General features: G+C 53.0%; 3 protein-coding genes across 3 annotated transcripts; 2 read left to right on the forward strand and 1 right to left on the reverse strand.

Moving 5' to 3' along the window:
* The first annotated feature begins 230 nt into the window (after positions 1–230).
* LPCAT4 (lysophosphatidylcholine acyltransferase 4) lies at positions 231–7,784 on the forward strand. The gene is made up of 14 exons (XM_020904088.2): positions 231–460; positions 1,699–1,841; positions 2,180–2,400; positions 2,660–2,772; positions 2,892–2,952; positions 3,237–3,295; positions 3,488–3,522; positions 4,053–4,107; positions 4,237–4,319; positions 4,615–4,740; positions 5,084–5,216; positions 6,380–6,478; positions 6,759–6,936; positions 7,137–7,784. The coding sequence occupies exons 1-14, from the start codon at positions 347–349 to the stop codon at positions 7,289–7,291; spliced, it is 1,575 nt and encodes a 524-aa protein (XP_020759747.2). The 5' UTR covers positions 231–346; the 3' UTR covers positions 7,292–7,784.
* A 535-nt stretch (positions 7,785–8,319) lies between these two features.
* Positions 8,320–19,936, reverse strand: NUTM1 (NUT midline carcinoma family member 1). The gene is made up of 8 exons (XM_020904090.2): positions 19,743–19,936; positions 18,530–18,625; positions 16,179–16,887; positions 13,285–13,413; positions 12,035–12,174; positions 11,276–11,559; positions 10,921–11,037; positions 8,320–10,572 (listed from the first exon to the last, which is right to left on the reverse strand). The coding sequence occupies exons 2-8, from the start codon at positions 18,543–18,545 to the stop codon at positions 8,575–8,577; spliced, it is 3,393 nt and encodes a 1,130-aa protein (XP_020759749.2). The 5' UTR covers positions 18,546–18,625; positions 19,743–19,936; the 3' UTR covers positions 8,320–8,574.
* Positions 19,937–20,280: 344 nt separating this feature from the next.
* Positions 20,281–21,408, forward strand: NOP10 (NOP10 ribonucleoprotein). The gene is made up of 2 exons (XM_020904091.2): positions 20,281–20,420; positions 21,023–21,408. Exons 1-2 carry the CDS (start codon positions 20,367–20,369, stop codon positions 21,161–21,163), a joined length of 195 nt encoding a protein of 64 aa, XP_020759750.1. The 5' UTR covers positions 20,281–20,366; the 3' UTR covers positions 21,164–21,408.

Raw genomic sequence — 21,408 nt, forward strand, 5'->3', positions numbered from 1 at the left:
CCAGAGCTAACTCACGGACGGCCAGGCCAGGGGGCAACCCGCAGGCGGACATCGCGCTCCCGCAACCCGCAGCCTCGTAACAATGGCCCGAGGGGCTGCGGACGCGGCTGCGGTCGCGGAGGAGCAGGGGCACCCGGGCGCTGGAAGCCCCGCCCCTCGGCCGGCTCCCTGACAACGCGGGCCCGGCCGCGCCGCCTGCTCCCCGCCCCTCGGCGCCCGGCACCAGGCGGGGCCGCGGCCAGAGCGCCACCGCCGCTGCAGGCGCAGCCGCTGCTCTGCAAAGAGGGGCCCGGGGCTGGGTCGGGGCCGGGCCGGGGCGCCCGCCCTCCCACCTTCTCCCGCCGATATGAGCCAGGGAAGTCCGGGGGACTGGGCCCCCCTCGACCCTACCCCCGGACCCCCAGCGCCCCCCAACCCTTTCGTGCACGAGTTACATCTCTCCCGCCTCCAGAGGGTTAAGGTAAGGTGTGGGCGGGGGGCGCCCGGGGGACTCGCGCGGATAGAAAAAGGAGGCCTTTTAGAGCCTTGACGCAGATGGGGATGGAGATCCAGGAAGGAGGTGGGTGAGAGGCTAGCCGGGCGGGGAGTCCGGGGTGCGCACGTGGGGGCGGCGGGGGTGGTCAAGGAGCCCTGGAGAGGACGCGGGCTTGGGCGATAAGCAAGCTGAAGGTGTGTGAGAATGGACTAGGTGAGCCTGGAGGACTGCAGGGGACCCAGGGGTGGGGGAGATGGAGCACCCTGGAGACTGCGGATTACATCCTGCGGATGCAGATGGGCTCGAAGGGAGTTGGAGGCTACGAAGAGCGGGGGTGGGGGCAGAGGCGTGCTGAGTGCTTCTCCGAGGCTCTGACTTGGAAGAGGTTGCTGGGCCCGGAACCTGCACCCCCTGCCGTTTCAGCACCCCCCCCACTCGGCTCTACCCTCTCCTCCACGCGCACTGCAGCACCTCTTGATGGGGGCGGGGAGGGCAGTAAAGAAGGGGGTTGGCTACAGGAAGTGGAGGGCCGCGCGGGCCTGGGGGAGCGGCGGGATGGTGTGAGAAGGGAGTGTCCAAGGTTTCCGTTGCCTTCATCTCCCCCGAGGTCGGCTCCTGGAGCTCGGTTTGTTTACCTGCACGTTCCCCAGGGCAGCCCCTCCAGTCACCCTGGCAACCCCTGCCATGTGGAGTAAGGCCGAACTCTCTTTCTCCCCCCAGTTCCTAGAACTGGGGGCGTGCGGCTGGGCAGAACTAGAGACTGGCCTGGGTCTGAAAAGTGAACCTCTCTCTGTTTTCCGGCCCACGGTGAAAAGGACTCTGCACCTGGTTTCTGCTGGACGTGGGATCTATTTATGGAAGAGGGTGGGGGGAGGAGGATCTGTCTCTAGCCTACTCTATACCAGACATAGTGCTGGGCCCTTTGACACTGGTTATTCTTGACTCCTCTTAACAGCCTTTTAATTTTGTAGGTGTGGTGGGGCCAACTGGGAGACATGAAAGTGAGGCCCCTGATCCTATTAATCTTTTATCCTCTTCCCCTTATGGGTATCTTCGTCCCACCTTGGGTTCCAGTCCCGTCTCCTGTTCCCACACTGCTCATCTTCTGATCCACAGGGGTGGGGTGATGGCCCTCTGCTCCTGGGTCCATCCTTGTGAGGGAGGGAAGCCTCTAGGGAGCATCTCGCAGCCCTGAAGTGGCTCTTCTCTCCCACCCTCTGCAGTTCTGCCTCCTGGGGGTACTGCTGGCCCCCATCCGAGTGCTTCTGGCCTTTATCGTCCTCTTTCTCCTCTGGCCCTTTGCCTGGCTGCAAGTCGCTGGTCTTACTGAGGAGCAGCTTCGGGAGCCAATTACCGGATGGAGGAAGTAAGTGAGGGATCAGCCCTCGGAGACCCAATTTCTCCTTTCTCTTCCCTGCTATCCATTCTGCTCCCTCTTTGAGAAGAGGATGAGGGAGGAGGGTTCTGAAGTTCTCCTACCCAGCCTGGGTAGGTGAGATGAGTCAGCCAAGCTCAGACCCTGGTACCCAGGACCTTAACTCTAAATGAAGCATGCGGATATGTCCCCGACTAACGAGAGACTTTAGGCTCTTGGCCAGGTGATAGAGGGCAGAAGAAGGGCACCTGCTTTCCTGGGTGTCTGATCTTGGGGATGAGTGGCAGTCAGGATAGCTGCCTCCACTGATGCCCAGCTTTGCCCTGCAGGACTGTGTGCCACCATGGGGTGCTGGGCCTCAGCCGCCTGCTCTTTTTCCTGCTGGGTTTCCTCCGGATTCGAGTTCGGGGCCAGCGGGCCTCTCGCCTTCAAGCCCCCGTCCTGGTGGCCGCCCCTCACTCTACTTTCTTTGACCCCATTGTTCTGCTGCCCTGTGACCTGCCCAAGGTTGTGTCTCGAGCTGAGAACCTTTCCGTTCCCGTCATTGGAGGTGAGAGATTAAGAGGAGTGAAGGGGAGAGATGGCTACTCTGGGCAAAGACAGACTCTGGAGAGAGCTGGTCCCAGGTGGAGAAGGGGGAAGTTAGAAGCAATATCGACTGATGCTGGCAAATGAAATGCAAATTAATATTATTTGTGAAGCAGCCTATTTAGATTCTGAGCTCTGTTCTTAGAAGGGAGCAGGGAGCTCTGGTATCAGTGCCCCTGGGGAAGAACCAAGTGACTCCTTGACTTCTGTCTTTACCCCAGCCCTTCTTCGCTTCAACCAAGCCATCCTAGTGTCCAGGCATGACCCAGCCTCTCGGCGCAGAGTGGTGGAAGAGGTCCGAAGGCGGGCTACCTCCGGAGGCAAGTGGCCTCAGGTGGGTCAAAGGTTGGAGGACCTCCTCATATTTTATGTGCTCCTGAAGAGGCTTCTCTTGCCTCGTCTCCCCTTCCACCCACCTCATTCTGGTCCCTTGATCCCCACCCCACCCCCCAGGTACTGTTCTTTCCTGAGGGTACCTGTTCCAACAAGAAGGCTCTGCTGAAATTCAAACCAGGTGAATAAAGCAGCAGTAGATGGGAGGGCTGTAGGAAAGGAGCCCCATATATGGAGAGGGACTCTGGAATAACCCAAGAAAAGTGGCGGGGTAGGGGAGGGAGGGAGATAGAGAACCTCCTAGCTGACACTGGAAAGTCTCCAGGAGTCAGAGGAAATTATAAATGAAATGGAGCACAGCCAGATTTCCTTGTGGAGCTGATCCAGACCCCTGTACTCCATGCCCTCCAGCTGCCTCCATGCACTAACCTCTGCCTTGGGGGTGGGGGTGGAAATGGGATTTAGGAGCCTTCATCGCGGGGGTGCCTGTGCAGCCTGTCCTCATCCGCTACCCCAACAGTCTGGTAAGTTGCCGTCTAGGGGAGGGAGGCTCAAGTCCACCCTGCATGCCTGTCAGTGAAAACTGCTGGTGCTGCCACGAGATATGTGTGTGGAGGTGGGGCTGGGTCGGCGCACGGGCCTCTGCTCAGAGAGGATTAGTCAGTTCAGGGAAGAAAAGTAATGCCTTTCTCCTCTCATCTCTGCTTCTCCCACAGGACACTACCAGCTGGGCTTGGAGGGGCCCTGGAGTGTGAGTAATGGTATTCCTGGGGGTGAGGGTGGGGAGTGGGGACCACCAGAATTCATGGCCCGTCTTCTACCCTCCAGACAAGGTGAATTGCCCTTGTTCATCCTGGAACTGAGAGAACTCTAGAGAAGGGGCTGCCTATGTCCCTTTGTTTTGTTCTGATCTCCTGAGATATTATCAGAAAGTGCCCTCAGCTATCCCTGCTAATCATTCCTGCTGTGGTTATGGTGCCTTCTGACTCACTTTGCAACCTTTTCTCTCTCGGTTATCCACAGCACCAGGCTTGCTCCTTCTCGTAGTTCCTCAAACCCCTCACCTATACTTCTTTCTCTGGCAGAGCCCTGCAGTGTTGTCTTATCCCACCTACCACCTTTCTGGCCCTTCTATCTCCCAGCTACATACTCATCCAGCTGACTACAGCTAGTAGCTGATTTTTATATCAGTGGGCAGAACTTTGCCACTCCCATCCTTGGGCTGGGGGGGGTACCCATAGTTAAGAGATTGGTGAGCATCTGAGGTCTCTTTTCTCTTAGACTCAAAGTCCTCTGGCTAACAGCCTCCCAGCCCTGCAGCATCGTGGATGTGGAGGTATAACTCCCGGGGTGGGGTAGGAGAGCAGCTATCGGCTGAGCTGGGGGTCTTCAGGGGAAGAGGGTGGGAGTGGTCGCCCCTGACTTTGAAGTCCTGATGAGAAGCCTGTGTCTGTGTGTGTTTCAGTTCCTACCTGTATACCGCCCCAGCCTGGAGGAGAGCAGGGACCCCACCCTCTATGCCAACAATGTCCAGAGGGTTATGGCACAGTGAGTGTCCCACAGGGTGTTTCCTAAAAGCAGATATACAGGGCAGAGGAACCACAGGAGTGGGGAGGAGCGCTGAGTGAGGTTTCGAAGCAAAACTGTAGCTGGGGAGGCAGGCGGTCGGGGGGAAGGGCTATTGGATAGCTAATGTGTGAGCGATAGGAGAGTGAAAGGGGCCTGATCTCCTCTCCCTGGTCAGCCGGCCAGAATCAGTGATGGACTGAATGTGATATGTGAACACAATCAGATGTATCTTCTAACTCATTCCCCCTGCATCCCATCCCTCTTCATCCTCTAGGGCCCTGGGCATTCCAGCCACAGAGTGTGAGTTCGTAGAGAGCTTGCCCGTGATTGTGGTGGGCCGGCTGAAGGTGGCCTTGGAGCCACAGCTCTGGGAACTGGGCAAAGTGCTTCAGAAGGCTGGGTAAGTGACCTTGGAGATGAGGGTATGGGGAAGAGGAAAAGGAGAAGAGAAAAGGGAAAATGGGTAGGAGGAAGAAAAGTCCAAAAAAAAAAAAAAAAGTAGGAAGATGAGAAGAATGTTTTGAAAGATAATGGAGTAAAAGGAAGGAGGAAAAAAAAGTAAGAACCCCAATGGCAAAGGTAGGAATGGCTTTCCAGGGACTGTGAGTCAGAGTACCTCTTAGAAAAATACCAGATGTACCTGTGCTGGAAGGATTCTTGGGGCTGGGGCCAAGGTGCTGGTGGGTGGTGTTTCCGGAAGAAAACTGAGTCAGCACTGCACCTTCGACCACATTCCCTTGTAGGCTGTCCCCTGGCTGTGTAGACGCTGGGACAGAGCCAGGCCGGAGTCGAAGGATCAGTCAGGAAGAGTTTGCCAAGCAGCTGCAGCTCTCTGACTCCCAGACGGTGGCTGGTGCCTTTAGCTACTTCCAGCAGGTAAAGGGGCGGGGCTGCTCAAGATTTTAAGGACAGTATCCCAGGGGCTGTGTGGATGGGCAATCTGGAGTGGAGACTGGATGCTCTAATAGCTGTTGGTAGACAGACATCTTCTGAGGCCCCTGGGAGATGCATTTTTTTATACATTGAGGAGCAGTGTTTTAGTCATTGTGGGAAAGAATGATGGAGAAATAATGGTCAGTGAGATCCATAAATTTCTGAGACATGCTGGAGATGACCTTGTGAGAGATCACAAGGAGATCACATGACCTTGTGAGCAGTGGGTGGGGAAGGTGACATGGAGGAGACGACACTGGACAGGTCAGACAGTTGAGAGTTTAAGACCCAGAAGTATCTGTAATACTTGGGCAGATTTATTTTAAATGTCTCAGAGCTTCTCTGGAGGATTCCTGAACTTTCTCAAGAATCTTGATGAACCATATATTTCCTGGGACTTAGCCAGGTTGTCCTGTTGAATTATATTAACCTCAGATGATCCGCAGTGTTTATGAACAACCCCCAATGGTCCTAAGGAGTTCTCTGTGATCTGAGATGCAGACCATGCTTCTCAACATCCTCTGAAGGGACAGACAGTGACCCAGATGTGCTGATTCCTCAGACTGAGGCAGACTGTCCCTGAAAGGAGCTTCCTCTCAGAGCCTGTAGCTGAGCAGAGCCAAAACCCAGGTGCCCTGGTCCCCCCCTAGATAGAGTGCAGCAGGCATCCTTAGGTTTTTTTTTTTTCTTGGTAAGAAATTTTGCCAGTGGCCCCCTTTTATTAGTTTGCTGGACCAGTTCTCCCACATAGGCCAGAGTCAGAAGAGAACCAGTTTTTCCAGCTTGGGGTCTGAAATGCCCTGATTGTATATCAGAAATGATGGTAACTGAAACATACCTGAGGGATTCCATCATTCCCGGGAGATCCCTTCATAGGAGAGCTTTGTCACCAGGTGACTTGAAGAGGTATAATATGAGCGAACCCATGACCCGAGAGAACTGTCAGGAATCCTGGAGAGTTTGGGGCCCACTGTTCCGGGGGAAGCAGACCCAGGACAGGGGTCACCCCCCTGCCTGCTGAGAAGAGCGGGGAGCCGAGATCCAGAGCAGGAGGTCGGGTACGGGGTTGGTCCCTACATTGCCTTGGGTTCTCTCCCACCTCCCAGGATGCCAATGGTTTGGTGGACTTCCGAGACGTGGCCCTTGCATTGGCAGCTCTGAGTGGGGGCAGGAGCCTGGAGGAGCTGACTCGCCTGGCCTTTGAGGTATCAGGAAGTTGTGGGGGTCGACCCTGGAGTGCCTGTGCTCACCCCACACACGGTGAGCTGTTCCCGGGAGCTTCTGGCTAGTAGGGGCTTGGTGTCCACCCCAGTGCCAAACTGTCTGAACCGCAGAGCCCGGGTGTCTCTGCTGAGGCCTCACTGGGAACAGGTAGAAGGAAGCAGCTATGACCATTATAATTCCAAAAAAGGAGGAGCCTGTCAGACAGACATGCAGGGCAGTGTCCCAAGGAAAGAGCTTGACCTGCCTCCCTTTTCCCCCCAGCTCTTTGCCGAGGAGCCAGAGGAGCAGGCTGAGGAGCAGGCCAAGGGCCCCGGCCGCCTGCTGTACAGGGACGGCTTCAGCACCATCCTGCACCTGCTGCTCGGCTCGCCGCGCCCCGCTGCCAGGACCCTGCATGCCGAGCTGTGCCAGGCGGGGGCCCGCCAGGGCCTCTCCCTCTGTGAGTCATCCCCTGCAGGCCCCGTGCGGGCAGTCGGGGTGTCAGCAGCACAGGGCCGGTGGCCGGCTTGGGGGGATCAGGACATCCTCAGGGTGAGGCCAGAATACAGCCAGGGTGGTAGGGGACAGTACTTTGGCTTTGAGACAGTGAGGAGAGCCGGGCACCTCTTCCTCTTCTCAGGTCTTTCCTTTCCCCTCCAGGTGAGTTCCAGGACTTCTCCCTCCACCACCCGCTCCACGGGAAGCTCTTCAGCACCTACCTGCGCCCCTCCCAGACACCTCCCGCCTCCTCCCCAGGCAGCACCACCGCTCTGGCCAACGGGACTGTGCAAGCCCCCAAGCAGAAGGGCGACTGAGCACCTCGACCCCCCCGCCCCACCAGCTCGCACCCACCCACAGACTCAGGGCCGCGCCAGGGGCCACCCCTGGGCCTCAAGCCCACCTCTGTCCTGCTTGACTTTTCATTATTGTCGTTGATTTTTTTTTTTTAAGTTGGTTTTCATTTTTCGTTTGTTTGGTTTTATTTTGTAAGAAACTATTTTATATATAAATATATATCTATATCTATTTAAAAAAAAAAAAACGAAGCTCAGTCACATTGATGGTATCATTAGCTGGGGAGGAAAGGAAGTAGTGTTTGCAGGCTGCCCTGGGAAGACCCTGAAGGTTCCCAAGGTCAGATCTCTTGGCCACAGCCGATTAGTCCTCACTTGGGGGTGGATGGATCATGTGGATCTGGTGTCTTCCCTCCTGTTGCCACAGCCTGTAACAGGCCTCCTCCTGAACCTCTTTTCAGCCTGTTCCCTCTTGTTCTGTTCTCATTAGAGATTAAAGAATAGCTGAACACCATTTCATATTTAATAATCATACTAAGGTTGATGCCCCCTGTGGTCGGGGCAGAGAGCTGTATCAGGGCCCAGCCGTCCTACCTGCAGCTCAGACCGGCCACTCCAGTTTCTGCCATACGATGAATTGGGGACATAGAAGTCCCTTCTGTCCAGCTGCCTTTCAAGGAGCAAGAATAGGCCCCTCCTATAGAAGGTGGTATGTCTTGGCACCATTTTGAAAATAAGTTAGGTTAAGGAAATAGAGATCTATCCCAGAAATCTGACAGGTTAAAAAGAAGCAATTTTCCATCTAGGGACTTCTATGGGAGACAGATCATGGCAAGATGTCCAGAGAAGCACTCCCCAACACCACATCCAGGCTTCTGAATAAAGTAATTACAGGACCCTCAGCCCCAGGTTCATCAGGATACCTCAGTAAGGCTGGAGACTGGAAAGCCATCTGGATCCATCAAATCTGAGGCCGCCCCCACCTCCTTTCATCCTTTTCAGCATCTCACCCCATCTAGCAGCAAAGAAGTGAGGGCACACAGAGAGCATTTGCCAACAACAAAAGCTTTATTTTTTTTCTCATACAACTTCCAAAAGTGCTTCCCCCAACCTCTCACCCAGGGGACCACCTCCAACCTAGCCAGCGTGACACCCATTTGCCCCAGGCACAGAACAACAAAACAACATAGGGCTGAGAGCAAGTGTCTGGTGTCTGTTCACAGGCTGCCAGGGAGAGAGAGTCTCCTCCGGGGGGCCCCCACCCACAGGGATTAGCAGGTGGGACAGGACAGTCTGGCTGCCCCCTACTGGCTGCGACGTTTCTTCCTCCTGCTCTTGGAGAAACCATCGCACTTTCTTTTACGAGGCTGGGAGGTGCGAATCACTCCCAGAGCCCCAGGTGCCCCTGGTTCATCTCCCTGTAAAGGCCTCTTTTCAACAGGGACTGGTCCTCCAACTAGGGCTCGCTTCCCAGACTTGGCAGCAGGAGGCTGGCTGAGGCCTGTTGCCTTAGGAGCAAGGGAGTGCGATGCTCTCTGGGTCCCCCGAGGACACCCTGAGGCGAGCAAGCCTGAAGCAGGGCAAGAACTGAGGGGAAGCCCCTTTGGCGAGAGGCTAAGTTTAGAGGCTAAGAGGTAGGCAAAGTTGGACAGCTCCTTGTCTTCCTCCTCCTCTTCCTCCTCGACTTTGGCCCCATCTACTGAACTGCATGCTTCAATAACAGGAGAGGCTTCTCTCGCAACTAAGGCATCCCTGGTTCCCCAGCTGGGGGAAGTGCTTCTAAGGCCCTGAGGAGGTACTGATTTGGGGTTCTCATGGCCAGAAGATTCTTGATCCCCTGGTAAGGGAGCAAGGTCTTTAGGCTCAGATAAATCAGTATTCTCCCTGCCTTCTCCTTGGGGGTCATAAGAATTAAACGTTAGGGGGCAAATATCCTCGCTGACTCCCAGCTGGAGGCCACAGGCATCCCTGATGTCTAGTAGGTTGACATACATGGTTTCCAACAGAGGAGAAATGGAATTGCGACTGCTCCCTGCCTCTGGGCTGGCCTCAGTAAAGGAGGAGGTGTCCTGGGTCCCCAGGAAAAGGATACTGCCTTGACTTGCAGGCAGGAGGGTTTCTTTAGAAGCCCCCAGTGTAGAGGCCCCAATTCTGCTTTCTAGCAGAGGGGGGCAATCTTCAGGCCACAGATCACCAGGATCCTGCAGAGTCCCAGGGCTCTGTGCCATGTCCTTTCCAGGCTCTGAGGCCGGGCTGTTGGCCGTCTGAGGTGCCGACAGGCCACAATAGTTTCTCTCTTCTAGGGCAACTGTGGCATCCGTGTCTCCACAGGGAACTGCACTGCTTCCCACATCCCCAGGTGCTAGGGCTTCTCTGGGGCCCAGGGAAATTCTGCTTCTAGAGCCCAGTGCCTGGCCATCCCCCTGAGGCTCAGTTACACATTCCCCCTCATGGAGGTTCTCTACGACCTCCTCGATCTGTAAGGGCAACTCCAAGCCTACAACATCCATCTCACTGCTGAGCCATAGCCTCGGGCTGAGAGAAGCCCGGGCCTCATCCCTATTCCCAGCTGCTCTAGGTGAAGGGTTCTGATCATAACTCTGAACTGTGGGGAGACCACTGTCATCTCCCCACGTGGCCTCTGAAGAGCCTTTCTGGGACAATACCGATGGCTCCATGCTCTGAGGAGCCACTCCAATACCCTCTACCTCTTGTCCTGGCTGCGGCCCCAGGGTCTGCTTTCCTAACCCCTGTCCTTGCAGAGGAGCCAGCCCTGCAAGTCCAACATCCAAACAGGAAACGAGCTCTAGCTCGGGGCCTTCCTGCCAGCGAAGGGGCAGAGTCTCAGAAGTCCTGTCAGTGCCCAGGAAGTGCCCAGGGGACCCAGCACCTCCCGGGAGGTCATCCTGCAGTGGAGATATCTGGTTTGTAACCTCCCCAGACCCTCCCCTCTCTATACTCGGGGGCCCTTGAGTCCCCTGTGGAGCTGCAAGTTCTAGTTGCAGGCCCCAGCCACTGGGGGATGGCAGGGTGTTCCCATCCCTGCCCATCACCCTCAGGCCATGTAGGGCCCGCTCCTGCCCACCAGACACTTCTCTTGCCTGCTCTCCAAGAGAAGCAGCCTTTCCAAGACGGAGGGAGCCCCCAGCCCCCCGAGGCCCAGGTGAGGGCCGAAGCCGCCCACCCCCATCTTCATCCTCATCAGAAATGGAAGGACTTGAATCTGACTGGGCTCCACTGCAACTTGGAGGTGCCTCAGCATCCTCCTCCTCTTCCAAGGCCAGGAGTCGCTTCTGGACCAGCTGGAAGGAGAATGGACAAATACTGTTCTATATGTGGTTGTGAGAAGGGGTAGCAGGCTGGGTGGGAGGAGGTGGTATTTAGGCAGGACGGGGGTACAAGCAAGTGGCTTAAGTGATGGCATCAAAGCCAGATACCACCACTCTTTTTCTCCACCTTATTGGGTCTTATTCCTGCCATGCTTTGAGCCCTAAATTCCCCTTTTCCATGGTCCCTCGTCTGCTTGTTCTACACCCAAAGCTGGATTCTAAAGCTGTCCCTCTCCAGAAGCCACATCATCCAAGACAATGTAAGGTTAGGCGAAGCCATGTAAGTTTTTCATTCTGATATTCTCTACCTCCCAGGTTTACCTGGGCAAGACTGAGTCCTTCTTCTTGTTCCAGCTCCTCAATTAAGGCCAAGGGATCCCTCTGTTGTTCTGGGGACAGCAGATCTGCCAAAAACTGAGGGTGAATGACTGCTTCCACCTGGGGAACAGAAGTGAAAGTGATGGGAGTCATTGAGAGGAGGTAACATGAACCAAGAGGCAGTCATGCACCTCCCCACTCACCACCCTCTACCTGGGTGGTTGGAAACCACCAGCTACACACTTTCCTCAGCACCAAAGAGAGTCTAGTCCCCAAAGGCCTCTGGCAAAACCCTAGATGTTCCCTGGAGTTCCCACCCTAGGACCTGCTAGAAACCACACCTCTTGGGCTAGCCCACCTTGGAGACAAAGACCTCCTGAGAACACAGCTCATCGATATAGCTCAGAAGACCAGCATCTGGATATATCCCTTCCTCCTGCTGCTCTTCTTGTTCTTCCTGTCTCCCATCTGACTCCTCAGGGGCCAAGTGGCTCCCCACCAGCTCTTCCATGATGTCGGCGTACTCTTTCACCGCTTCTGGTGGGATCTCCTTGGGGGCCTCAGGGGCCGGAGGCCTCTGGCTTTTGCGCTGCCGCCGGCGGGGAGCCCGTGCTTTGGAGGCCGCCTTCTTGGGAATGTACACTGATGGGCAAGGCGGGAAGCAGAAATGGGAAGCAGTGCTGAGACCTCAGCTCCTGCCTCCCACCCCCTCCCACCCCCACTCCCCACTTGTAAGGGCGGTGACCTGGGTACACTGAGATGGATCAGACTGGATTTGGCCGACCTGACAACAGTACCAGCCAGGGGAGAATACCTAGGAGCTGGACAGTCTGAGAATCTGGAGGAGGACTCTAAGAACCCCTGAAATTCCAAAAAGCCCCCTGGTCCAGCCCTCATTTGTTAGGCAGATGAGGCATCATGTGCCTCAATTACAGTCTCAGTAAGAGAGCCATTGGTTTACTTGGCCAAGATCAACATCTAGTTTGGGACAAAGGGAACTTATGCCTCTCCTGTTTGGAACATCACATGCCACCCCCTGGATGGAAGTGACTGGCTTCTGTGTGACTCTCTCTGAGCTCCTGGCCCACGGGCTCCTGTTGGCATTGGGTGGTCTTACCTGGCTGCTGGCAAACCTCAGGGGCAGGTGGTCCTGGAGGATCAAGTTTCAGAGGGGCTGCCGGAGGCAGGCTCTGGGGCCCACTCGTCAGTTGTGTGTTCTGAATCTGCATCTCCTCCTCAGCCTCAAACTCCATGAACCTGCAGGGGGTGCAGAAGGCCCAGGCAGTGCTGAGAAGACCATGATTCATTAAAAACCCAGGGGATCTGCTCACAGACGGCCGAATGAATAACAGTTCTGGAAAACCCTCACAAGGTCACCACATAGCCCCTCTCCCTGAAGTTGTCACTTATAAAGCTTATTAAGAAACTAATCTTAATAAAAAGAAAAGAATCTAGAGCTTGTAAGCTTTACAGGACAGAATCATGGCTTTTTCATACCCTATCCCACTCAACATCGAGGGTATACCGATTAATAAAGGCTTGTTGCATTCAGTCAGGCCTGTGCCACACTTGGCAAGATCCATCCCCTCCTCAAGGCCTCATCTGCCCCTGACTACCACCAAAAAGAATGGCTGCATTCCTGAAGCAGAGCCTGAGTTGCAATTCAAGGAAGTTCCCACTAGGAGGCAGTGCTGCGACCCAGGAGGCCTGAGGCTGCTGGGACTAGGGTCCCAGAAGGGTCAATCTAGGAAGTTCAGTCCAGAAGATTCCAGGGAGAAAATGATAGCCAAGCTTGGAGGATAGGGCTCATTTTCCTGAGTTACTTTTTTAACTAAGGAGATTATCATGGGGGATATGAGCCAGAAGACCATCCTGGACATCCAGTACCTTCCCCGGACAAACCTCCTTCAGAAAAAGCCCTTCCCTGAGGCAATGGGCTAAACGATTCCTGTGCCACTGTTTCCACAGGAGTGGTGACCCCAAGGTGCTACCTGGTCAGTGAGGTGGAAAGAACCTGCCTAGTAGGCCTTAAACCTCTTCATCACTAGGTTCCCTTCAGCATGGGATTTTTACGCCAACTGGGATCCAATCCCATCCTAAGAGCTTCAGTATCAAAGCGCCCACATAACTCAAGATCTGGAGAAGGGACAGCTTCCAAGAGGAGATAGAATGGAAAAGACCCAAGAGTCAAGATGGCGGGGGAAGCAGCGAGGATTCAGGAGGCCCTCTGCTAGTCTATACCCCTCCTCCAGCATCCCTTCCAGTGACCACCACCACCCACAGCCCAGACCCAAGCCTCTCTTGCCTGCCCTCAGCCACGCAGAACCCCCACCCCACCCCCAGAGAGGATGAGGTTGCGGGACTCACTTTTCTGCCATCTCATAAAAGATCATCCGGTCGAAGTTGCTAGTACGCTCCCATTCCTGCACAGCCCTTGGCAGTGCCTCCTCCAGGGTCATCGTGGGCTTCAGCCGGACCAGGGAACGAAGCACTGGGCTAAAACCCCCATTGGGTCAGTCACAGTCTCCAAGTGTACCCGCCACCCACCTGCCCTGACCCCCACCCCCTGCCCCTCATCAGAGCAGGCATCTCCAGGTCCCTGTCACATCCCACTGCAGATTAGATTCCAGACCCCCAACCTCCAGCCAGCCGTTTACCACACTGGTCTTTCTTCCCACTGAAATTTACAGTCCTCACAGAAAATCAAACAGTTCTTCTCCCCCGCTTCTAAAATCAACTACCTTGAATTCTCACAGTACTATCTTTAACCAAACACAAGGAAGAAAGCACTCAGGTTATTCATTGTAAAGTAAGCTGAACCCTGCCCAAGGCTCTTACATTTAAAAAAAAAAAAGGCACTCACTAACTCAAATGAACCTAATTAAAGGCTGTGAGGTGTTTTTACTTGTTGCTTTTTAAGCGTTTTTCTGCCTCCAGGATACCCCCTCACAATCAAGTATCAATACTCTTTGAGCTCTTTGCCATTTATTTTTGCCTTTCTGACTTCCTGTGAGTCCTCAATCATTATTGTGCCTCGAATCACCTGGGGAAGCTTGTTATAAACATGGATCCCAGCACCCCCATAATCACTGGACTGAGCATTTTATCAGCCTCCCAGGTGACTGTAGCAGAGGGTCTGGTCTGGAGACCCTGCCCAGAGCCCCTGAACATAGGGAACAGAAATAGGCCAGGAGTTAGAAATTCAGATTCCCAGGCTCTAAGACACCCAGAGCTGTCTGGAGAAAGTGGAGAGTGATCTACCCCCAAGGACTTTGGGATATCCTTTTGAATAATTCACTCCAGAGTCAGGAAGGAAAGGGAGATTCCCTTAGGGGTTCAGCCACTGGAGGAACATGATGTTCTTTTTTTTTTTTCAAATCCAGTAAGAGATGTATGTGTTAAGTCATTTCAGTCACGTCCAACTCTTTGCAACCCCACAGACTGTAGCCTACCATGCTCCTCTGTCCATGGGATTCTCCTGGCAATAATACTGGGGTGGATTGCCATTCCCTTCTCCAGAGGATCTTCCCAGATAGAACCCTCGTCTCTTAGATCTCCTGCATTAGCAGGCGGGTTCTTTACCACTAGTGCCACTTGAGAAGCCCAAAGGTTAAGTGCGAGAGGCGGCATATTGTTATATGATGGTTTACACAAAATGTTGAGAGTGCAGTGCAGTTGAGGAAGGCAGAGTTCTTAGTGGGAAGAAGAGAAAATTCCCCAGATGGTTAATGACTTTGCTTTATAAACATTAACAGCCCGTGACCCTGGGCTCCCAGGCCAAGCATCCACTCCGCATATTCTGGCCTTTTGTGAGTTCTTTTTCTCTTCTAGATTGCCTTTTTATAATAACAATAACAACAATAGCAGCTGCCATTTGCTGAGGCATTCTCTGTGCTAGGCACTCTGATAAGCATTTCACATCCAGTAACTCGTTTCATCTCAGCAGCTCTGTGAGGTAAGTGATCATCCCCTTTCTAGATGAGAAAGCTGACAGCAAAGAAACTAGTGCCAGGACCCAGGATAACACACCTAGTAAGTGGTGGGGCCCAGCCCTTGACCAATCAGTGAGCTCTAGACCAAGTATTAGTCTCTCAGTCGTGTGTGACTTTTTGACCCCACGGACTGCAGCCTGCCAGGCTCCTCTGTCCATGGAATTCTCCAGGCAAGAATACTGGAGTGGGTTGCCATTTCCTCCTGCAGGGGATCTTCCCAACCCATGGATCGAACCCAGGTCTCCTGCATTGGAGGTGGATTCTTTACCATCTGAGCCACCAGGGGAGCCCAAGTGAGCTCTGCCACTTCCCTATTTCAATTTGACTTCTAATAAAACAGGGAATGTGGAATTCCCTGGTCATCCCGTGGCTAGGACTTGGCACTTTCATTGCTGTGGGCCCTGGTTCAATCCCCTGGATGGGGATCTAAGATTCCCACAAGCTGCTAGGTATGGCCCCAAACCCTGAAACAAAATAAAACAGGACAGTAGATAGGGTGGCCCATGAGCTCCTTGGCCTGGCACCACACCATCCACCCCTCCCAGGGCTCCTCATCCGAGTCAGTTTGGACAGTTCAACTCCATGTCAAAAGATAATTAAGGGCTTCCCTGGTAGCTCAGAGGTAAAGAACCTGCCTGCCAATGCAGGAGACACAGTTCGATCCCTGATCTGGGAAGATCCCAAATGCCTCGAGTCAACTAAGCCCTGATGGCCACAACTCTTGAGCTGTGCTCAAGAGCCCAGGAGCCGCAAATAATGAGGCCAGCCTGCTCCAGAGCCCGTGCTCTGAACAAGAGCCACAGCAGTGAGAGGCCTGATCACAACTGAATAGTGGCCCCCACTCTCCCCAGCTAGAGAATAGCTCTCGCAGCAACGAGGATCCAGCACGGGCCAAAATAAATAATAATTTTTAAAAAAAAAGGTAGTAAAATAGCACAAGAGGGCCCTGGCACTCCTTATCAGAGACCTGGGTTCCGATCACCACTCTGAGCTTTAGCCTTCTCATCCATAAATGAGGATGACCAGAAAAATGCCTGCCTATACGTGTAGGATTGTGAAGATCACTTGAAAGAAGACACCTGAGGCTTATTATCCTCTGGCACATGGGTAAAGAGGTTTGTTGCATTGTTATTTTAATTCTCACAGCATCTTCATCACCCTCACGACCTGCCCTCAAGTATCCCTAAATAGCCTAACCGCTTTGTCCATCCCCAAACCCTCCTCATTTAAAAGCCTCTAGGATAATGAATCTTCGATCTCCCCACTTACATAAGAAAGCAGGAAAGGGCCTCTGCATCAGGACTCTGGGATAAGTGCTTTCGTGCCAAGGCTTTGTAGCGCTGCCAGCGCCGGAAGTTCTCATAAACACCCTTGGAGGTATGGGAGAGGTCACCCAACGAGGGCTTGGCTCGGGTGGCCGCAGGACCTCCTTCCCCGGTTGTCCCTTGTGGCCCTGGCCAAGCCTTTTCTGGGGGTGCGATGGGTGCCAGCTGGGCGGCTGGTGGTGGAGCCTGAGCAGGAAGGCGTGGGACACCCTCCTGGTTCAGCCCCACAGCCTCAGTGGGCAGAAGGGTCTTCACATTAGAGGCTGTCAGGAGCCCAGCAGCAGGACCCTCAGGACCCCCGCAGGGAGCGGCAGGGGCAATCCAACTGAGGGCGGGCTGACTTAGGATAAAGTTCTGAGTCTGAGAGGGCTCAGCTGACCCCGCTTCTGTCTTGACTTTGACAATGACTTTGCCAGCTCCGGCTCCACTGGGGCCAGGGCCCCCATCCCCGGTCACCAGCAACGGGCTGGGGAAAGCAGAGAGCACCAGAGTGCTGCCTGGAGAGAAGGCTGAAGGCATGGGGGGCTGCGAGGGTGGCTCCCACGGTGGTGGGTCTGGTGGGCCAGGAGCAGGTTGGGGGAAGGGAAGTGCAGTGAAAGGAGCCAGGGCGGTGCCAGGATTCATGGTCATGTCCGATCCTGGCAACGGAGATGCTGTAGAGACAAAAAGAGGGGATAGAGTAGCAGAAAAAGAGACCAAGAGCTAGGTCATCTGAGTTCTGCTCTAGTCCCTGAAGAAGCAGAGCACTGATTCGCAGCAAGTGAGTGCGTGGGAACGCGTATATTTGCAAATGTCCCCCAAGTGTTTCTGATGTCCCTTACTCCCTGTTGAGAATGACTGCACTAGGGAAGCTGCAGTGACCTTGGACCCACGAGCTCACACTCCATAACACATGCCACCCAGCGTACAGGTACATTCCAAACACAGTCATGCCACCTGGACCCTAGGACCCTGCTCCCAGCTTCTCTCTGGTCCCTGCCACCACTCACAGAAGCACTCTTCCCAGGAGGGGATGTGTGGGTTAGAGCTTTTGTTCCCAGAAATTTTGTTTCTAAACAGCGGGGAATGACTAGAGATAAGAGCCAGGAAATGGGTAAAGGGAGGGCCATGTGGGGAGGGAGGTGTCCAGAGCTTTAAGTAGATGCTGGACATACTAAAATGTTATCTGTGATCCTTCTGCTTGAAACTGCTAATGTCAGAAATTTAGGGTCCACTTTTGAAAGGCACTGACCATGAAGTCTGAGACACAGTTCAGGGGCTATGTGGACTCAAGTCAAAGAGACCAAGGATAAATATATTAAAACGTGCACTTAATCAGGACGTGTGTCTCCTAGGACTTTCCATAATAATAGATCGTCTGCCTAATTTCAGGTTGCTCTGCTCCCCCTCTTAGATAGATTATTCTGCTGGCAAATGAACAAGGTTCAGCTTCTGCTGCTTCCTGACCATTGAAGGAGACAGGGAAGATGAGCAGACTCTTCACCTCAGGCATAGAGCAGAGGACCGGGAATACTCCCTGAAGAACGGAACACAGTGAAATGGGTCTGAGGCCTGAGTTCCACAAAAGGCAGAAAGTCAGAGCGTCTCAGGGAAGCCCCAGTCCTCATCCCTGCTGGAGTGACCCACCTCCCCTGACCCTGGGAAAGCAAGGAAAACTGCTCCCCACACTGAAAGAGAAGCCCTCGCCGGGGCTGGAAGGAGCCAGGAGGCTCCGAGCAGAGGCACTGCCTGCACCTCCTCATCTAGCTTCCGGGAGGACAGTTCTCGACGGACTTGGCAACAGATGGCCCCACTTAACAGTTCTCCAGACAAGCTTCCACTCGCTACACCCAGTAAGATTGAGAGCGGCCCCAGATCAGTTCTCTCAGGGCAAAATTCTAGAGCAACCTCCAATTGCCTAAAGAAGACACCAGAATTTGGGCCTTCCCCTGGAAACCCCGTGTCCCTCATACCGCACACATCCCTGCCCCTGCCATACAAACACATGTTGAAGGTATCCCTCTTCCAGAGAAGCAAGTTGCTAACTACCATCCCTTCTCTCTACTCAGCACTTTGCTCAGAGGTGCTCTGATCTGCCAGATCAGAGCAGAGCTGCCAGGATCTGCTCTGATCCTTCCCCAGCCCATCTCCTCCCCAGCACCATCTCCTCCCCCAGTGTGACGCCTCTCATGGTGTCTGGCGTTCTCACATCCCTCTAGGTCAGCCCTGAGAGCTCCTCGCCAGGTAAAGTGTCAAGTTTTGAATCTCCAAGGAGGGAGCTGGTGGCAGGGGACCCTCCCCTACTGGCAGACTCACCTCCATCTGAAGACATCGTTTCAGGTTTGGGCACTAACTGTGGCTGTCTGGAAGCCTCCAGAATGAGACAGGCAGGTCCAGGACCCAGAGGGTAACCTCCAGTAGAAACACAGGGATCCAAGGAAGGGAGGGTAAAGATCAAATCAAAACAGAACTAGAATCTAGAACTCAAGGTATTCTACAATAGGGGGAGGGGAGGGGGAAATGGGGTGAGGTTAGGGAGATATTCCACAAAAGACTCTGGTATGTAGGCGGTAAACCAGAAATTCCCTCCAAACCAGAGTATGGTGACACAATTGTGTATCTCTTCAGGACAACTTGCAAATTATTTCTCAGATTCCCAACCACATAGTTTTACATCTTGGTTCCCTATACACTTCTTCACCAATATATCTAGTTTTGTGTGCCTTTCAATTCCACCCAGTTTTGTACCTGACTTCCTATTAACAGCAGACTGTGGCAAACTCTTGACAATTCAATATTTGCTGTATTTTCTAAACCAAAATCAGAGCACATAGTCTGTATATTTAAGGGTCAAGGGAACAGAATGTTTCAAATTAGGGTTGTCTCACAATATCAAGGGTGCTGATTTGCTGTAAGCATAACATTTCCTTAGAAAGCTGTTTTGCAGTTCCCAAATAGACTATTACCATCACCTCTGCAGTCCACAGAAGGCTCAGCCTCACCCTGGGCTGAAAAGCTTCCCACTTAATCAAAAACTGCCACTCAGAGTAAAATTCCAAGACCCAAAAGTCTTTTTTGTTTGTTTGTTAAAGTATTTTTGTGGTTTTAAATTTTGTTAAATAATTTTAATTTTTAAAATGGGTAGTACATCAGGACCGTTCAAAAGTCAAACTATTTAAAATGGACTACACAGCAAGTCCCCCTCCACTCCTTCTGGAACAAAGTTGAGCTCTTTATGCCAGAGGAAACCAGATTTATTCTGAATCCTCACTGAGATACATGATACAACTACAAGCAAACACAAACTATACTTAAAAAACAAAAAAACAACTTTTAGGTTTTTCTGGTTATAAAGCTAACGTATCTTGCAATGTTTTCGCCATTATAAATCACACCGCAATGACCACCTCGGTTAATGATATTCGGGTTCCAATTTTCATTTCTTTAAACCAGAATCTTTTGTACGTTCTTTAAAAAATTCGCCATACCTCTAAGAGGCGCATTTATTACGCTATTATTAGCTACTCACCACTACAGAAAGTTGAATTTGTGGTAGAGACCTGAGTTTGAATCTTGGGTCGACCACTACAATATGCTTCACCGGTTTCGTTAAATAACTTCACGCTCTTTTCGCTGTGCAGAATATGGAATACCCATCGTGCATGTTTTCCGCCAATGTTTGAAACAGGGCGAGAGAACCGGATGTACAATAGGGGAAGGAAGAAAATCTTCTTTCTTTCCTAAGGTAAAAGGGGCTCTGGATCCTGGAGCCCTTATTGCTGCAGGTACTAGAAACTCATTGCCTCTGAAATGGATGTGCATCGTGAGATAAAAACAGGATACTATTCAGTTATGTTTAATCTATAACCATTCTTACCCCCCCTCTCCTTAGCAGTACCAGGCACACAGTGGGTATACTGCACGTGTCTCACAACTCCTACAAGATTGCAACTGGGTTGCAACTGGTCAAGTTCTGCGCTAGTGCGCCTCCTTCTGTCCGGCTGGAGAAAAGTCTAAATAAACTGGACTACATTTCCCGGCGTGCTTTCAGAGCGAGACTTCCGGCTGTACAGGAAGGAGATTGACCAACACGTGAGGCCCTCAGTTAGAGGCAGCTGCGGACAGAATTGGAACGTACTGCTTTAGTGTGGTCATGTTTCTCCAGTATTACCTCAACGAGCAAGGAGAGCGGGTCTACACGCTGAAGGTGAGACGGGTAAACGGGCTGAATGTGAGCTTAGCGATGCATGTCCTTGGAAGGAGCGGTAGTGAGGAGCCAGTGAGTTGCCTAGCTGCTTGGGCGGGAGGGGGGCGGGGCTAGAAACTCCAGAAGCCGCGTGGTATTAATGGAAGCAGAAATGCGTGGCTTCTAGATCTTACCGTCGCGTCTGCGGTTTTCATGTTTACTGTTTTTGCGCGGCCCCCTGATGTTGAAGCTGAAACTCCAATACTTTGGCCACCTGATGCGAAGAGCTGACTCATTTGAAAATACCCTGATGCTGGGAAAGATTGAGGGCAGGAGGAGAAAGGGAAGACAGAGGATGAGATGGTTAGATGGCATCACCGACTCAATGGACATGGGTTTGGTACCAGTTGGTGATTGGGTAGACATGGGTTTGGTAGCAGTTGGCGATGGACAAGGAAGCCTGGTGTGCTGCGGTTCATGGGGTCGCAAAGAGTCGACACGACCGAGCGACTGAACTGAACTGAGCTCCCCATCCCAGGCTCCATCTCCCTTTCGAGGCTAGGGATTGGGTTTCCCCACCATTCCAATGCTGAGATTATGTTCTTTCTTTCCTCCTCAAGCAGAAGCTTGATCCTATGGGACAGCAGACGTGCTCGGCCCACCCTGCTCGATTCTCCCCAGACGACAAATACTCTCGACACCGAATCACCATTAAGAAACGCTTCAAGGTGCTCATGACCCAGCAGCCGCGCCCCGTCCTCTGAGGATGTCTTAACATTTCTTGTGTCTTCTGCTGCCTGCCAGCCCCCAAGAGACTATCTGCAGCCAGGCTCTACAGTCTGTGAGCCTGGAAGCTTGCTCCGACTCTTGCTCCTCGAATCCGGTCTCATCTTTGCTTTTGATCATGCTTGTTGTGAGGCAGTCATGGTAGCATCCCCGTCCCAGGGGAGATATTTGAATCTTTTCGTACAGTGAATCACTGCCAGTTTATTAAAAATGATTTCAGAGA

Source organism: Odocoileus virginianus, chromosome 6, assembly GCF_023699985.2.
Source record: "Odocoileus virginianus isolate 20LAN1187 ecotype Illinois chromosome 6, Ovbor_1.2, whole genome shotgun sequence".
NCBI lineage: Eukaryota > Metazoa > Chordata > Mammalia > Artiodactyla > Cervidae > Odocoileus > Odocoileus virginianus.